Below are 18,326 nucleotides of genomic sequence, written 5' to 3' on the forward strand. Positions count from 1 at the left end.
ACTCATTAAAGAGGGAGCCGTTCGAATCACTGCATCACTGCATGTTGGTGCATTCGCGGCATTTTCAGACGGGTAAGTTTGAATAACAATATTTATGATCCTAGCACTGAGAGTGTTAATGCGAAGAATGCAACCACTGGACTTTAATGAATGTGTAAATAAACATACGTACTAAATAGACCAGGGGTGTCAAACGTAAGTATAACAATTTGCCGAAATTTTGGAATGAAAGAAACTGCTGTTCTAAATGTGTCCACTAGATGTCACAATATGTTCGTGTAAAAAAAAACAACATTATGATTTGTACATTTTCAGAATGTGCTTGTTCTATTTTTAAACAAAGAAAACAATCTGAAGTTGTCTTTATTTTTAAGTTATCGTGCCGTGATTTTACCAGTCCGGCCCATTTGGTCGTCAATTTTTCTCTATGTGGCCCCCGATGTAAAATTAGTTTGACACCCCTGAAATAGACAAAGCAAAAAAAAGATTTGTCATGATTATGTATAAACTCAGAAGAGAGCAATTTTATATACTGAACAGTGACATGCTGTCAGGGGAGGCAGTGCCTCACCTTGCCATCACATGGCTTAACCATGAGATGTTCAAAAACCCATCCATCCATCCATTTGCTACCGCTTGTCCCGTTCGGGGTCGCGGGGTGCTGGAGCCTATCTCAGCTGCATTCGGGCGGAAGGCGGGGTACACCCTGGACAAGTCGCCAGCTCATCACATGCAGGACCAACACAGATAGACAGACAACATTCACACTCACATTCTCACACTATGGCCAATTTAGTGTTGCCAATCAACCTATCCCCAGGTGCACGTCTTTGGAGGTGGGAGGAAGCCGGAGTACCCGGAGGGAAGCAACGCAGTCACGGGGAGAACATGCAAACTCCAAACAGAAAGATCCCGAGCCCGGGATTGAACTCAGGACTACTCAGGACCTTCGTATTGTGAGGCACATGCACTAACCCCTGTATCACCGTGCTGCAGTAATAAAAAAAGTTTAAATATTTATCTTTTGGTCTATGCTTTCTATGTGATTATGGTGTGGTTCCTGTATATTTTGATCATTTTCATGGTCAAAATCGCGTAAATTCCGTGTTTCCTGATGAAAATAATGCGGCAGACGAGAAGTGAGGCAGACACAGGTGGTGCCTCCACAGCTACACACAAAGTGTATTGAGCGTGTGCGTGCGAGGGGGCGCATGCTCGTTGCCACGGGAAAAGGCAGGCCATGAGGCAGCAAGTACCTCTGCCTCACAGTAGGGGGCGATATATTGTCAACTTGCAGTTGAACGCCTCTGCAGTACTCTGACTCGCCACACTGGGAGAAGTGGGGGCGCTCAAGCTAGCAGACACATGTCTCTCCAGCGGAAGCCAGCCTTTTTTTCTTTCTTTTTTAACTGTATTTATAACAAACATGGCATTTTTATTAGAGTAAGCCAACGTTTGTGGGTGTTTTTTATCACATGCAAAAATATTGTTTTATAACTTGGAATGAAATTGAATTAAATGAACGTGTCTGCCAATATGGAGGATTATATACTATATCCAAGATTATTCTCTAAACTGGACTTTAAGACAAAATGAATGTGATCATACAAAGTACATTTTCATGGAGGATAGCTATTGCTGCTGCAGATTAAAGGGTTCAGAGAATCTGGAGGAATGACTGCACGTAAGCAGCTAAGCCCGTGACCTTCGATCCCTCAGGCTGTACTGCATCAACAAGCGACATCAGTGTGTAAAGGATATCACCACATGGGCTCAGGAACACTTCCGAAACCCACTGTCAATAACTACAGTTGGTCGCTACATTTGTAAGTGCAAGTTAAAACTCTCCTATGCAAGGCGAAAACCGTTTGTCAACAACACCCAGAAACGCTGTCTGCTTCGCTGGGCCTGAGCTCATCTAAGATGGACTGATACAAAGTGGAAAAGTGTTCTGTGGTCTGACGAGTCCACATTTCAAATTGTTTTTGGAAACTGTGGACGTCGTGACCAAAGAGGAAAAGAACCATCCGGATTGTTATAGGCGCAAAGTTGAAAAGCCAGCATATGTGATGGTATGGGGGTGTATTAGTGGCCAAGACATGGGTAACTTACACATCTGTGAAGGCACCATTAATGCTGAAAGGTACATACAGGTTTTGGAGCAACATATGTTGCCATCCAAGCAACGTTACAATTGACGCCCCTGCTTATTTCACCAAGACAATGCCAAGCCATATGTTACATCAACGTGGCTTCATAGTAAAAGAGTGCGGGTACTAGACTGGCCTGCCTGTAGTCCAGACCTGTCTCCCATTGAAAATGTGTGGCGCATTATGAAGCCTAAAATACCACAACGGAGACCCCCGGACTGTTGAACAACTTAAGCTGTACATCAAGCAAGAATGGGAAAGAATTCCACCTGAGAAGCTTAAAATATGTGTCTCCTCAGTTCCCAAACGTTTACTGAGTGTTGTTAAAAGGAAAGGCCATGTAACACAGTGGTGAACATGCCCTTTCCCAACTACTTTGGCACATGTTGCAGCCATGAAATTCTAAGTTAATTATTATTTGCAAAAAATAAATAAAGTTTATGAGTTTGAACATCAAATATCTTGTCTTTGTAGTGCATTCAACTGAATATGGGTTGAAAAGTATTTGCAAATCATTGTATTCCGTTTATATTTACATCTAACACAATTTCCCAACTCTGGAAACAGGGTTTGTAGTAACCCTAACCCTATATGTTCCCCTAGTGTCCAAATAACTCTAAATGAAGTATTTGTTACTTAGAATATGTTCCCCATACTAAAGTGTTACCGTTATGTTGATGTCAACTTACAGTTGTTTGTGGTTTGTCCATGCAGGCACGTCCCCTATCGTCCACGCGCTTTTCCGTCGTGCACGCGCAGATGTATAAAGTCCCTGGCGGTGGCGGAGAGAGCGCAGAGCACTTTGCGGCGCGCGCATGATGTGACGTGAACGTGGTCCTGGAAATGACCGGAAACAACTCCGCGCTGCACGACTCGGTTCGGCCGCGGAGCGCATGGCGCAGCTGTGGAGCGTCAACGCGAGCGCGCCTTATTGGAACGACTCCGAGGCGGGCGAGGAGCGCGTGAGCGGCGCAGACTTGCCCGCGGACGGCTCTCCCGCGCTGCGCGTGCTCGTCTCGGTGGTGTACTCGCTGGTGTGCGCGGCGGGCCTGGCGGGCAACGTGCTGGTGCTCCTGCTCGTCAGGGTGCGCGACAGAGGCGGCGGAGGGAAGCGGCGCGCCACCATCAACCTGTTCATCGTCAACCTGGCCGTGACCGACCTGCAGTTCGTGCTGACGCTGCCGTTCTGGGCGGCGGACACCCTGCTGGACTTCAGCTGGCCTTTCGGCCACGCCATGTGCAAGGTGGTGCTCAGCGTGACCGTCATGAACATGTACGCCAGCGTCTTCTTCCTCACCGCCATGAGCGTGACGCGGTACTGCTCCGTGGCATCCGCGCTGCCGGAGCCCGCCGCCGGGCAGGGGCGTTGGTGCGCCGCACTCTGGGCGGTGGGCGCGCTGTGGGCGGCGGCCACCTTGGCCACCGCGCCTACCGCCATCTTCTCCACGGTGAGGCAGGTGGCGGGGGAGCGTCTGTGCCTGCTGGACTTCCCGGAAGGAGAGGCGTGGCTCGCTCTCTACCACCTGCAGAAGATCCTGGTGGCCTTCGTGCTCCCCGCCCTGGTCGTGTGCGCCTGCTACCTTCTGCTCCTGCGCCTGCTGCGGGCGCGCACTTGGAGTGGCAAGCAGGTGAGGCGGCGGGCGCGCGTCACTCGCTCCGTGACACTGGTGGTCGTGTCCTTCTTCGTGTGCTGGATGCCCAACCACGCCATCACGCTGTGGGGGGTTCTGGTCAAGTTCAACGTGCTCCACTGGGACCGGGCCTACTACCTGGCGCACACCTACGTGCACCCGCTCAGTGTGTGCCTGGCGCACACCAACAGCTGCCTCAACCCGGTTCTCTACTGCCTCATGCGTCCGGAGTTCCGCACCAAGCTCAAGGACATGTTCTGGAAGATGGCGTCCCCTGCTGCGCCCCGATCCGCCGCCACCGCGCAAGCACAGCCCGGTGACGTCGCCATTCCGCTTAACAATGTGGACACGGAGAACTGCCGTCTGTCCGTTCTGACGGATCACTGTGACCCGGTCCTGACGCCGGAGCCGCACGCCAGTGACGGCGGCGCAGATGTGGATGTTTTGATGAGGAACACTGAAACGTTTGGACAGGAAGCAACTTAAAGTTAAAGTACCACTGATAGTCGCGCACACACTAGGTGTGGTGAAATTAACCTCTGCATTTGACTAGGGATGTCCGATAATGGCTTTTTTGCCGATATCCGTTATTCCAATATTGTCCAACTCTTAATTACCGATACCGATATTTACAGTCGTGGACTTAAGACATTATTATTCCTAATTTGGACAACCAGGTATGGTGAAGATAAGGTCCTTTTTTTTTTTTTAAATAATTATATGAAATAAGATAAATAAATTAAAAACATTTTCTTGAATAAAAAAGAAAGTAAAACAATATAAAAACAGTTACATAGAAACTAGTAATTAATGAAAATGAGTCAAATTAACTGTTAAAGGTTAGTACTATTAGTGGACCAGCAGCACGCACAATCATGTGTGCTTACGGACTGTATCCCTTGCAGACTGTATTGATATATTTTGATATATAATGTAGGAACCAGAATATTAATAACAGAAAGAAACGACCCTTTTGTGTGAATGAGTGTAAATGGGGGGAGGGAGGTTTTTTGGGTTGGTGCACTAATTGTAAGTGTATCTTGTGTTTTTTATGTTGATTTAATAAAAAATTTTAAAAAACGATACCGATAATAAAAAAAACTATACCGTTAATTTCCGATATTACATCTCTACATTTGACCCATCCCCTTGTTCCACCCCTTGGGAGGTGAGGGGAGCAGTGAGCAGCAGTGGTGGCCGCGCTCGGGAATCATTTTGATGATTCAACCTGCTCAGTGGCCTTGTGGTTAGAGTGTCCGCCCTGAGATCGGTAGGTCGTGAGTTCATACCAAAGACTATAAAAGTTAAAGTACCAATGGTTGTCACAAACACACTAGGTGTGGTGAAATTAACCTCTGCATTTGACTAGGGATGTCCGAAAATGGCTTTTTTGCCAATATCCGATATTCCGATATTGTCCAACTCTTAATTACCGATACCGATATATACAGTCGTGGACTTAAGACATTATTATTCCTAATTTGGACAACCAGGTATGGTGAAGATAAGGTCCTTTTTAAAAAAAAAAAATAATTAAATTAAATAAGATAAATAAATTAAAAACATTTTCTTGAATAAAAAAGAAAGTAAAACAATATAAAAACAGTTACATAGAAACTAGTAATTAATGAAAATGAGTCAAATTAACTGTTAAAGGTTAGTACTATTAGTGGACCAGCAGCACGCACAATCATGTGTGCTTACGGACTGTATCCCTTGCAGACTGTATTGATATATTTTGATATATAATGTAGGAACCAGAATATTAATAACAGAAAGAAACGACCCTTTTGTGTGAATGAGTGTAAATGGGGGGAGGGAGGTTTTTTGGGTTGGTGCACTAATTGTAAGTGTATCTTGTGTTTTTTATGTTGATTTAATAAAAAATTTTAAAAAACGATACCGATAATAAAAAAAACTATACCGTTAATTTCCGATATTACATCTCTACATTTGACCCATCCCCTTGTTCCACCCCTTGGGAGGTGAGGGGAGCAGTGAGCAGCAGTGGTGGCCGCGCTCGGGAATCATTTTGATGATTCAACCTGCTCAGTGGCCTTGTGGTTAGAGTGTCCGCCCTGAGATCGGTAGGTCGTGAGTTCATACCAAAGACTATAAAAGTTAAAGTACCAATGATTGTCACAAACACACTAGGTGTGGTGAAATTAACCTCTGCATTTGACTAGGGATGTCCGAAAATGGCTTTTTTGCCAATATCCGATATTCCGATATTGTCCAACTCTTAATTACCGATACCGATATATACAGTCGTGGACTTAAGACATTATTATTCCTAATTTGGACAACCAGGTATGGTGAAGATAAGGTCCTTTTTTTAAAAAAAATAATAATTAAATTAAATAAGATAAATAAATTAAAAACATTTTCTTGAATAAAAAAGAAAGTAAAACAATATAAAAACAGTTACATAGAAACTAGTAATTAATGAAAATGAGTCAAATTAACTGTTAAAGGTTAGTACTATTAGTGGACAAGCAGCACGCACAATCATGTGTGCTTACGAACTGTATCCTTGCAGACTGTATTGATATATATTGATATATAATGTAGGAGCCAGAATATTAATAACAGAAAGAAACAACCCTTTTGTGTGAATGAGTGTAAATGGGGGAGGGAGGTTTTTTGGGTTGGTGCACTAATTGTAAGTGTATCTAAAAAACGATACCGATAATTAAAAAAACGATACAGATAATTTCCGATATTACATCTTTACATTTGACCCATCCCTTTGTTCTACCCTTTGGGAGGTGAGGGGAGCAGTGAGCAGCAACGGTGGCTGCGCTCTGGAATCATTTTGGTGATTCAACCTGCTCAGTGGCCTTGTGGTTAGAGTGTCCGCCCGGCGATCGGTAGGTCGTGAGTTCATACCAATGACTATAAAGGTTAAAGTTAAAGTACCATTGATTGTCACACACACACTGGTGAAATGTGTCCTCTGCATTTGACCCATCCCCTTGTTCACCCCCTGGGAGGTGAGCAGTGGCCGCGCCCGGGAATCATTTTGGGGATTTAACCCCCAATTCCAACCCTTGATGCTGAGTGCCAAGCAGGGAGGTAATGGGTCCCATTTTTATAGTATTTGGTATGACTCGGCCGGGGTTTGAACTCACGACCTACCGATCTCAGGGCGGACACTCTAACCACTAGGCCACTGAGTAGGTTGGGAGCTATTGCCTCCCTGCTTGGCACTCAGCATCAAGGGTTGGAATTGGGGGTTAAATCACCAAAAATGATTCCCGAGCGCGGCCACCGCTGCTGCTCACTGCTCCCCTCCCAGGGGGGTAGAACAAGGGGATGGGTCAAATGCAGAGGTTAATTTCACCACACCTAGTGTGTGTGTGTGAGAATCATTGGTACTTTAACTTAACCCCCAATTCCAACCCTGCTAACGACGTCACACGACCCACACCTGAACTCACATGGGGCCTTCCAGACAATGTGGAAGTCGGACATGTTTTATTGAGGATTGGAGGCAGAATTTATGCTCACAAACTCGCTGAGATGTGAAGTAGAAATGCGGTGTCACAAGTTAATGGCGGCGGAAGATATAAAGTGTATTTATTGGTTAGAATTGACCACGAGCTGTCCTCTCATCATGTGTGAACTTATTAAAAAGGAGGCTGCTAATAAAAAAACTCATTTCATTTTTCAGAATGTGTTGTGCACGTTTTACTTCAACTTGTGTTGCATGATGTCGCTCACTTTGTTTGGTGGCGTGATGAGTTCAAGAACTATGATGTTAGCTATTAAGTCAGCATGTCCGTCAGGAAGAAAATGAAGAAAAAGATAAACAGTCGTTTTACAGACCAAAATTTAGCATTTTAATGGGGAACAGGACTTTTTTAGACATTCTGAAATTCTTCACTGTTATAAAAACTGACCCCAGTGACGAGATATAGGCAAATTTGGCTTCAACAGCTGACTTAAATCTCTCGACCACTGGACGCGCTCATATGGATCAATTTCACCAATTTTACTTATTCTATGAAGTAGTCCTTCAATTTTTTCATTTTGTACGATCTATTTCTATCCGGTTTGTTGCTCTCTCTAACATAACTGAGTGTACAGGACAGTAATGTAAACCAAAGCTTTGGCCAGCAAAAATGGCTACGGTCAATTAGGGGTTAAATCAATCATCAAAAATGATTCCTGAGCGCGGCCACCGCTGCTGCTCACTGCTCCCCTGCACCCACAATGCATTGCGAAATCACGTGCCATTTCGAGCCCTATGGGGGGACGAACAACTTGAAAGTCAACCTGGAACATTTTTTACTTTGGAGTTTCAAAAGTGGCTACACATTAGGGTTGTACGGTATACCAGTAATAGTATACAAACCCCGTTTCCATATGAGTTGGGAAATTGTGTTAGATGTAAATATAAACGGAATACAATGATTTGCAAATCATTTTCAACCCATATTCAGTTGAATATGCTACAAAGACAACATATTTGATGTTCAAACTGATAAACATTTTTTTTTTGGCAAATAATCATTAACTTTAGAATTTGATGCCAGCAACACATGACAAAGAAGTTGGGAAAGGTGGCAATAAATACTGATACAGTTGAGGAATGCTCATCAAACACTTATTTGGAACATCCCACAGGTGAACAGGCAAATTGGGAACAGGTGGGTGTCATGATTGGGTATAAAAGTAGATTCCATGAAATGCTCAGTCATTCACAAACAAGAATGGGGCGAGGGTCACCACTTTGTCAACAAATGCGTGAACAAATTGTTGAACAGTTTAAGAAAAACCTTTCTCAAGCAGCTATTGCAAGGAATTTAGGGATTTCACCATCTACGGTCTGTAATATCATCAAAGGGTTCAGAGAATCTGGAGAAATCACTGCACGTAAGCAGCTAAGCCCGTGACCTTCCATCCCTCAGGCTGTACTCCATCAACAAGGGACATCAGTGTGTAAAGGATATCACCACATGGGCTCAGGAACACTTCAGAAACCCACTGTCAGTAACTACAGTTGGTCGCTACATCTGTAAGTACAAGTTAAAACTCTCCTATGCAAGGCGAAAACCGTTTATCAACAACACCCAGAAACGCCGTCGGCTTCGCTGGGCCTGAGCTCATCTAAGATGGACTGATACAAAGTGGAAAAGTGTTCTGTGGTCTGACAAGTCCACATTTCAAATTGTTTTTGGAAACTGTGGACGTCGTGTCCTCGGTGCCAGAGAGGAAAAGAACCATCCGGATTGTTCTGGGCGCAAAATTGAAAAGATTAAAGATTAAGATTAAAGATTAAAGTACCAATGATTGTCACACACACACACTAGATGTGGTGAAATTTGTCCTCTGCATTTGTCCCATCCCCTTGGGGAGCAGTGGGCAGCAGCGGCGCCGCGCCCGGGAATCATTTTGGTGATTTAACCCCCAACTCCAACCCTTTGTTGCTGAGTGCCAAGCAGGGAGGTTATGGGTCCCATTTTTATAGTCTTTGGTATGACTCGGCTGGGATTTGAACTCCAACCTAAGCCAGCATCTGTGATGGTATGGGGGTGTATTAGTGCCCAAGACATGGGTAACTTACACATCTGTGAAGGCGCCATTAATGCTGAAAGGTACATACAGGTTTCGGAGCAACATATGTTGCCATCCAAGCAACGTTACCATGGACGCCCCTGCTTATTTCAGCAAGACAATGCCAAGCCACGTGTTGCATCAACGTGGCTTCATAGCAGTGGCGTGCCGTCACTAGAGGCAGGGGAGGCACGGCCTCACCTGCCATCATGGAAAGAAAAAAAAAAGTAAAAAGAAAAAAAAAAAATTAAATTGTTATGTGTATCCAGTGATTATACTAAAGTTATTTTCCATTTAACTTCACCAGTTTTAGATTATTTTTATTTTTATTTTCACATTTGCCGTTCAAATACTGAGAAGAGACGGTGCGGTGATCAGCAGCCAGTTGAGGCACGTCACTGATTTGTGCCTCAACATGGATTGTGCGCAATGACTCGGCTAACTGCTGGCCTGCTGTGCAGTGAGACTGTATTGCTATATGAATTATATTATACATTTCCATAATTTAGTTAGCTGAGGTATATAATGTACAGTGTATTTTGTCAACAACTGTATGTGTGTATCGTATTTTTAGTGCTGAGCATTCTTAAACTCTGCTGCGAAGACACACTGTGTGAGGCTCGTCTCATAACCCCGCCTCCTGGTGCCAAGTATCTCCGCCGCAGAATGCACCCCCGACGGGAGCGCCGCGGCCACACCAACCAAAGCCCACACCCAAACCCTCTACGTGCAAGACCGAATCCACCCAAAAAAAGTCACTTAACAAGAAGCCAAAAAGTGCAAAAACAACAATGCTCGTGCTGCAGGAGCCGCGAACGACCGCAGGGACACAACATTAGGTACACCTGCACTGCATTTTCATATGTTTGTAAATCTGACTGTGATGATGCAGTCGTGCCTCACCAGACATTAACCTCACCGCACGCCACTGCTTCATAGTAAAAGAGTGCGGGTACTAGACTGGCCTGCCTGTAGTCCAGACCTGTCTCCCATTGAAAATGTGTGGCGCATTATGTAGCCTAAAATACCACAACGGAGACCCCCGGACTGTTGAACAACTTAAGCTGTACATCAAGCAAGAATGGGAAAGAATTTCACCTGAGAAGCTTCAAAAATGTGTCTCCTCAGTTCCCAAACGTTTACTGAGTGTTGTTAAAAGGAAAGGCCATGTAACACAGTGGTGAACATGCCCTTTCCCAACTACTTTGGCACGTGTTGCAGCCATGAAATTCTAAGTTAATTATTATTTGCAAAAAAAAATAAAGTTTATGAGTTTGAACATCAAATATCTTGTCTTTGTAGTGCATTCAGTTGAATATGGGTTGAAAATGATTTGCAAATCATTGTATTCCGTTTATATTTACATCTAACACAATTTCCCAACTCATATGGAAACGTGGTTTGTAGTATCGCAGTACTAATGAATCAAAAATGGTACTATCCTGTGTTTGTAAAGTCGTGAGACTGCTGGTTTTACGAGCAGAGGAGCATGTTCGGCAGCGCACATAAAATGAAGAGAGGGACAAGCAGTAGAAAAATGGATGGATGTATGTACTTTGCTCATTACAACGTTCACTATTTCCTAAAACAACTATACAACCATGGCAGACTTCATGAGAGACAACAACTACTCTGGAACAAATGATGATCCAAAATCTTATATTTTTGAGCCTGAATATAAGGACGATGATCTTCAGGTTGTGGAAACTGTGTGCTAAACCGATTAATTAAAAAGCACTATTGCTAAGTGCTAAACAAGAAATACAAACTACGGACATAGTGAAACAATCACTTACTGTACAATGTCTGCTCTCACTGGGATGCCGACTGATGGGAAGTTTATATCCTCTTGTTTAGATGAAGAATAATCATTATCCTCACGCGACTTAAAAAAATTGTGGGCACAGATGAGCGTCTAAGTTGAATGTCAAAGTTGACCAACTTCTCGGTTTATGGCCATATCTTTCTACTATAAAAGTGAGAGGCATGATTCATAATCTACAATTAACTTTTACCAACTCAGAGGCGATGCCTTTAATATTCAAGTCACAACATGTATATGGAGTTTTGTTGCCGGTTTTTGAATGTTTTTGAGAAGGCTTTTTGACTCCCATTAGCTTCATTTGTTAGCCTCCTTGTACTTGCCATATATTACAAATTAGAATGCATTAAAAAAACAAAGGCGTGTGTGTGCTTGTCTTACTTATGAATTGTAAAAGATATTCAAAATTAAAACAAAAAAAGTTAGGTTCCTTTTTAACATTATAAAGTTTACATTACAGTTGATCTTTTATCTCTCTGCTGGGTTTATTTTTTTAAATTTGGAAAGAGAAAAATAAATATGTTCTATCCTTTCGCGGCCATCTTTGGTTCCTCTGTGGAGTAGTAGAAGCATTGCTTCTGAAGCAATACCGCCACTTTCTGTAATGGAGTGTGGCTCACACAAATACTTATTATCAACCATTAGCATGTATTAAATTGTAAATTTCCATGTTGATGCATTGTTGCACTCTTTTTGTTGTTATCTTTTGTTTGGACTGTATATTTTTCTTTTACTAGCAAGATATTAAATTATTACATGTTCAACCCGCAAGAGAAGTCATATCATATTCAAGTAAAAAGGTACCATCGTGGTATGCAATCAAAAATCTATTTGTTTCAGACATGCTTAACAATTCACATTAAGGAATATTGCATGGTAACACCAACCCAGCAGGAACAAGACATTGATGCAACGTTGACTATACGTACATGTCCTTTAAAACTGATATTGAAACAGCGTTGCAAAATAGTTGCATTTGTAAACTGAGACAACGTTGATGTCACGTTGAATCCATGTTGTTGGTTGGGAAATTACCACATTTAAATGGTCAAATCAACGCCCCAACCTGACATTGAATAAACGTCGTCAAAGAGTATTTTGTTTCAATGTTATGTTTGAGTAGCTCAACGACAGGACCTAATTAAACAAGTTCTCAACGTTGTTTTAATGTATTGTGCCCAGTGTTGGGTTAGTTACTGAAAACCAGTAACTAAATAGTTACTAGTTACTTTATTACAAAAGTAACAAAGTTACTAACTCAGTTATTTACACCAAAAAGTAATGCGTTACTGTGAAAAGTAACTATTTAATTACTTTTTTTAATTTTTTTATTCAAGGCTCCCATTAATGCCCTTTTAGCCTTCATTTCAGTACTGTTATTGCACTGGAAAATAATACAATCTGTTGATCAACTTGACATGTATTTGCATCACTGAACTCTGCTAAGCAATGTGGTCTACATATAAACACACAAAGACAAAGATATGTTTCAAAGGGCCAAATTATTTCAGACCAGAACAAATTGACAAAACTATTTTAAATAGCTGCAACATAACATACATAAGTAACAAACCGCATAATAACAACATGTCACAACATGTCACAACATAGCTGTAAACCTGGCTTCACCCAAGGAAGGCACACATGACATGAATATATGTCATGTCACTATATACAGCACACATACTGCTATACACACGCCTAACCAGGCCTTTTTTTCTCTCAAGGAATTGTGAAATAAAATCATGTCTTCAGTGAAGCCCAGAACACTCTACGCATTTCCCCAGTTTTAGTTTAGAGAAAAGGAAAGATTGGCCTGGCCCACTAGGATCCCTCTTTACGTTTGTGAACTTTATAGTCTATACATTTAGAGTGATGTGATAATCAAACACTCTAGAAGTCTAGAATGAAAGAGTATATAAGAGAATTGACAGAGTGTGTGTACCTTCAGTGCTGAATGATGAGCAGAGGCAGAGTTTGGAGTGTCTTCTTTCACTTGCTTTCCATGTTTGTGTACTCACTGTCCACTGTGTCCAGGTACTTGGAACATGTTCTCCGTGCCATTTGCTGTTTGACGCCCGCTATCATGCTAATTAGCTGCCTGAAAGCGGGTGACTCCACTGTAGAAATAGCCTGCATGTCTTCTAGCACATACGCTGCAATGGCTCTATCAATGTTGTCCTGGCCAGCAGTCCCTTCGTTAAAATCCAGCCGGTGAAGTGGCATCGGACTATGTCTCTCTCTTTACTAGCTTCGTCAAAGCATGTTGCTTTTGTAGCTGTTTCAGCAGATTTGAATTGCTGTTTTGAGCAGTAGATGGGATCTTTGATCCAAGACACAACTTACATTTAACTGAAATGTTCTTTTCTTTGTGCTTGACAAAAGAAAAGTAGTGAGAATATCTCCATGTTAAGAAACTCGGCTTCGGCTCCGCCATGATGTCTTGTTAGTAAACACAGACACGCCATGCCCCCCCCGCCCCCACCCCCACCCCCCACACACACACCAACACACAGCGGGCCTCTTGTGACACAGGAGGAAGAATCAGAAGGACGACAGCGCAGCTCTCCAATAGAACACACTCAGATCTTCTCACTTTCTAGCCGATACTATATAAAAAATAACGTAAAATAACACAGTAACGCATCATGTAGTAACGGTAACCGAGTTACTGAATATAAAAAATAACGCATTAGACTACTAGTTACCGCCGAAAATAACGGCGTTACAGTAACGCGTTAGTCCCAACACTGATTGTGCCTGCTGGAAACACAATGTCCGAAACAACATCATTGTTTTGGTCTCATCTCATGGCCACTACTATTGTAGTATTGATATTTTTTGTTTATTTAGCCATTTTTATGTTTAAAAATGCAATGTGGTGAAACCACAATATTTGATGCGCGATGAGGCAAGGGACAACTGTTCTGGTCTATATTTTTCCATAATATTATATATATATTTTTAATATTTTGGTTGAAGTGGTATGGGCTCCAGCACCCCCGCTACCCCGAGAGGGACAAGCGGTAAAAAATTAATGGATGGGTGGATGGGTTGAAGTTCTTTATCTCTTGTTGTTTATTATGTCATAGTCAGCTCCACATCATTCATGTACTAAAAAATATACATACATATCTCCATTGAACAGTCTTGTGCTCAATGGCAATATTATTATTTCACAAAAAAGAAAAGAAAATTGAATTTAGAAAATTAAATAAATTAAAAATAAACATATCTCAAAAGGGTAATGGGAAGAAGTAAAAACTTTTTGAATCCCCCCCTTTTTTTTTTTACACAGTTAATTTAACTGATATCCAGTTTCCTCTGGCTTACAATCATCAATATATCATAAGTAAGTCATATAAGTTATTCATACTCATATTCAAAATAAACCTAGACCTCACTATACCGAACCAAAATTTTAGATTTGTACAATTTCTTAAAATGCTCAATGTTTGAACAGTGTTTGAGCTCATCACTCAGGCTGGTCCATATTTTCACCCCACAGACTGAGACACAAAAACTTTTCCTTGTGCTAAGTGCTAAAGCGTGTTTATATTTTGCCGTTCCTCTGAGGTTATACCCCACATCCCTTTTACACTCCTGCGCGCGCTCTGGGGTCCGAGAGCCAGCTCCAGCTCGTGGTGCCCAAGACGAGACTTAAAACCATGGGACAGGGCCTTCTCTGTGGTCGGCCCTAAGCTCTGGAACACTCTGTTTCTCCATGTTCGAACTGCTCCCACAGTGGAGTGTTTTAAGTCTCGCCTTAAGACACACTTTTATTCTCTGGCTTTTAACACTACGTGAGTTGTGTGGTCCTCTGTTTTTAAATTTTGATTTCTATTTATTGTTTTAATTGGTTTTACCCTTTAAAATCGTTTTTAGTCATATTTATTTGTATATTGGTTTTATATTGGTTTTTTACTTATTTATTTATTTTGTTTTTGTTTTTTATTCAGTCATTGGTGGAGCTAAGGATAATATTTGAATATTGTTTCTAATATTGTTGTGCAGCACTTTGGAAACCTTTTTGTTGTTTAAATGTGCTGTACAAATAAAGTGGATTGGATTGATTGGATTTCTATAAATAAACTTTGAATATTTGCAGGCAATTGATAACTTATTGCTTTAAACATGATAAGCCCTGTCAAATATTATACTAAATTGGGACATTTTAACAGTTTTGAGCTTAAAAATAAGCTATTTGTGTGCTTATTTTTATAAGTGGTGATGCCTACCAAAATAAAAGTGATACAGTAGCAATAGTATCGGTACTATGAATTGATTAACGTTAAAATTAAAATTAAAAGATCAGTTAGAATAATACATAACGTTGGATATAGAGAACATACAAACCCTTTATTTATTGAATCAAAGATACTGAAATTCCACGACATAGTGAATTTGCAAACAGCTAAAATTATACACAAAGCAAACTATAACCTGCTACCCAAGAATATACAACAATTCTTCTCAAAAAAAGAGGAGAAATATAATCTTAGAGAAAAATTTAATTTAAAACATTTGTATGCACGTACAACACTTACGACCTTCAGTATATCAGTATGTGGAATTAAATTATGGAATGGATTAAGCAAAGAAATCAAACAATGTACTAATATGATCCACTTCAAGAAACTCTTCAAACTTAAAGTGTTTACAAAGTACAAATAAGAAGAACCATGATAAACATTCTGAATTTATTTCATCCATCCATTCATTCATTCTCAAAATAATCCTACTCATCTCATCATATGAAATGTAACTTACTTCACCGAGTATTATTTATTTATTTATTTATTTTTATTGTGATTACTTATGCAGTATATTGTGAATAATAAATTGAGAACAGGAAGTGAACAAAAGTTTTAGCAACTGTTAGGTAAAAGAAAAGGGGTACGATTAAATAAGCTCTGCTTCTTCCTACTCCTTTCCGAACATGTTGAAAATTGAAACTGGAAATTGGGATGTATTGATTGATTGATTGATTGAAACTTTTAATAGTAGATTGCACAGTGAAGTACATATTCCGTACAATTGACCACTAAATGGTAACACCCGAATAAGTTTTTCAACTTGTTTAAGTCGGGGTCCACTTAAATTGATTCATGATACAGATATATACTATCAGATATATACTATCATCATAATACAGTCATCACACAAGATAATCATCAGAGTATATACATTGAATTATTTACATCATTTACAATGTGTGGGATGTGGGGGGGATTTGGTTAGGTTTGGTTGTTATCATCACTTCAGTCATCAACAATTGAGAACAGAGAAATGGACATTGAAACAGTGTAGGTCTGACTTGGTAGGATATGTACAGCAAGTAGTGGACATAGAGAGAGAGAGATCAGAAAGCATAAGAAAAAGTATCTACCGGTACATTTGATTATTTACATTTGATTATTTACAATCCGGGGAGGGTGTTAGTTTAGGGTTGAAGTTGCCTGGAGGTGCCCTTTCTTTTACACCTGTTGGGAGCGCATTCCACATTAATGTGGCATAGAAAGAGAATGAGTTAAGACCTTTGTTAGATCGGAATCTGGGTTTAACGTGGTTAGTGAAGCTCCCCCTGGTGTTGTGGTTATGGCGGTCATTTACGTTAAGGAAGTAGTTTGGCATGTACTTCGGTATCAGGAAGGTGTAGCAGATTTTATAGACTAGGCTCAGTGCAAATTGTTTTACTCTGTCCTCCAACCTGAGCCAGCTAGCCCACTTTGGAGAAGTGGGTAGGAGTGAGGTGTGATCTGGGGTGGAGGTCTAAAAGTACTCTGACTAGCTTGTTCTGGGATGTTTGGAGTCTAGATTTGAGGGTTTTGGAGGTGCTAGGGTACCAGGAGGTGCATGCGTAATCGAAAAAGGGTTGAACGAGAGTTCCCGCTAGAATCCTCATGGTACTTTTGTTGACCAGAGAGGAGATTCTGTAGAGAAATCTCGTTCGTTGGTTGACCTTTTTGATTACCTTGGTTGCCATTTTATCACAGGAAAGATTAGCCTCTAGAATGGAACCTAGGTAGGTGACCTCATCTTTCCTGGTGATGACAATGTCACACACTTTTATAGTGAAATCATTGACTTTCTTAAAGGCCTACTGAAACCCACTACTACCGACCACGCAGTCTGATAGTTTATATATCAATAATGAAATCTTAACATTGCAACACATGCCAATACGGCCGGGTTAGATTACTAAAGTGCAATTTTAAATTTTCCGCGAAATATCCTGCAGAAAACGTCTCGGTATGATGACGCCTGCGCGTGACGTCACGGATTCTAGAAGACATTTTGGGACAGCATTGTGGCCAGCTATTAAGTCCTCTGTTTTCATCGCAAAATTCCACAGTATTCTGGACATCTGTGTTGGTGAATCTTTTGCAATTTGTTCAATGAACAATGGAGACAGCAAAGAAGAAAGCTGTAGGTGGGAAGCGGTATATTTCGGCCGGCTGCAGCAACACAAACACATAGCCGATGTTTCATTGTTTACATTCCCGAAAGATGACAGTCAAGCTTTACCATTGGCCTGTGGAGAACTGGGACAACAGAGACTCTTACCAGGAGGACTTTGAGTTGGATACGCAGACGCGGTACCGTGAGTACGCAACCAGAACGTTGCCATAAGCATTTTGTTTAATTTGTATGTGTAACGCAGTTCGCAGCTGCGGCTTCCAAACATTTGATCGCTTGCCCATACATGCGTGCCGCTATGTGCATGTCCCGTACGTAACTTTGGGGACTTTGGGGAAATATATGTGCTGTATGAACTTTGGGTAGGTGAACAGTACTTTGGGCTGTGGGATTGAGTGTGTTGTGCGGGTTTTTGATTTGTATTGGCGGGTTATATGGACGGGAGGGGGGAGGTGTTTGTTATGCGGGATTAATTTGTGGCATATTAAATATAAGCCTGGTTGTGTTGTGGCTAATAGAGTATATATACAGTATGTCTTGTACTGTTTTAGTCATTCCCAGCTGAATATCAGGTCCCACCCGCCTCTCACAGCATCTTCCCTATCTGAATCGCTTCCACTGCGCTCTAGTCCTTCACTCTCACTTTCCTTATCCACGAATCTATCATCCTCGCTCAAATTAATGGGGAAATCGTCACTTTCTCTGTCCGAATCGCTCTTACTGCTGGTGGCCATGATTGTAAAC

The 18,326-nt window shown here is 41.5% G+C and overlaps 1 protein-coding gene across 1 annotated transcript; it reads left to right on the forward strand.

The window, feature by feature from the left end:
* The first annotated feature begins 2,968 nt into the window (after window positions 1-2,968).
* On the forward strand, window positions 2,969-6,779 carry rxfp3.3b (relaxin family peptide receptor 3.3b). The gene has a single exon (XM_062040645.1). It carries the CDS (start codon window positions 3,044-3,046, stop codon window positions 4,265-4,267), a length of 1,224 nt encoding a protein of 407 aa, XP_061896629.1. The 5' UTR covers window positions 2,969-3,043; the 3' UTR covers window positions 4,268-6,779.
* The last annotated feature ends 11,547 nt before the right edge of the window (window positions 6,780-18,326 follow it).

The sequence above is a fragment of the Entelurus aequoreus genome, linkage group LG03 (genome assembly GCF_033978785.1).
Source record: "Entelurus aequoreus isolate RoL-2023_Sb linkage group LG03, RoL_Eaeq_v1.1, whole genome shotgun sequence".
Lineage (NCBI taxonomy): Eukaryota > Metazoa > Chordata > Actinopteri > Syngnathiformes > Syngnathidae > Entelurus > Entelurus aequoreus.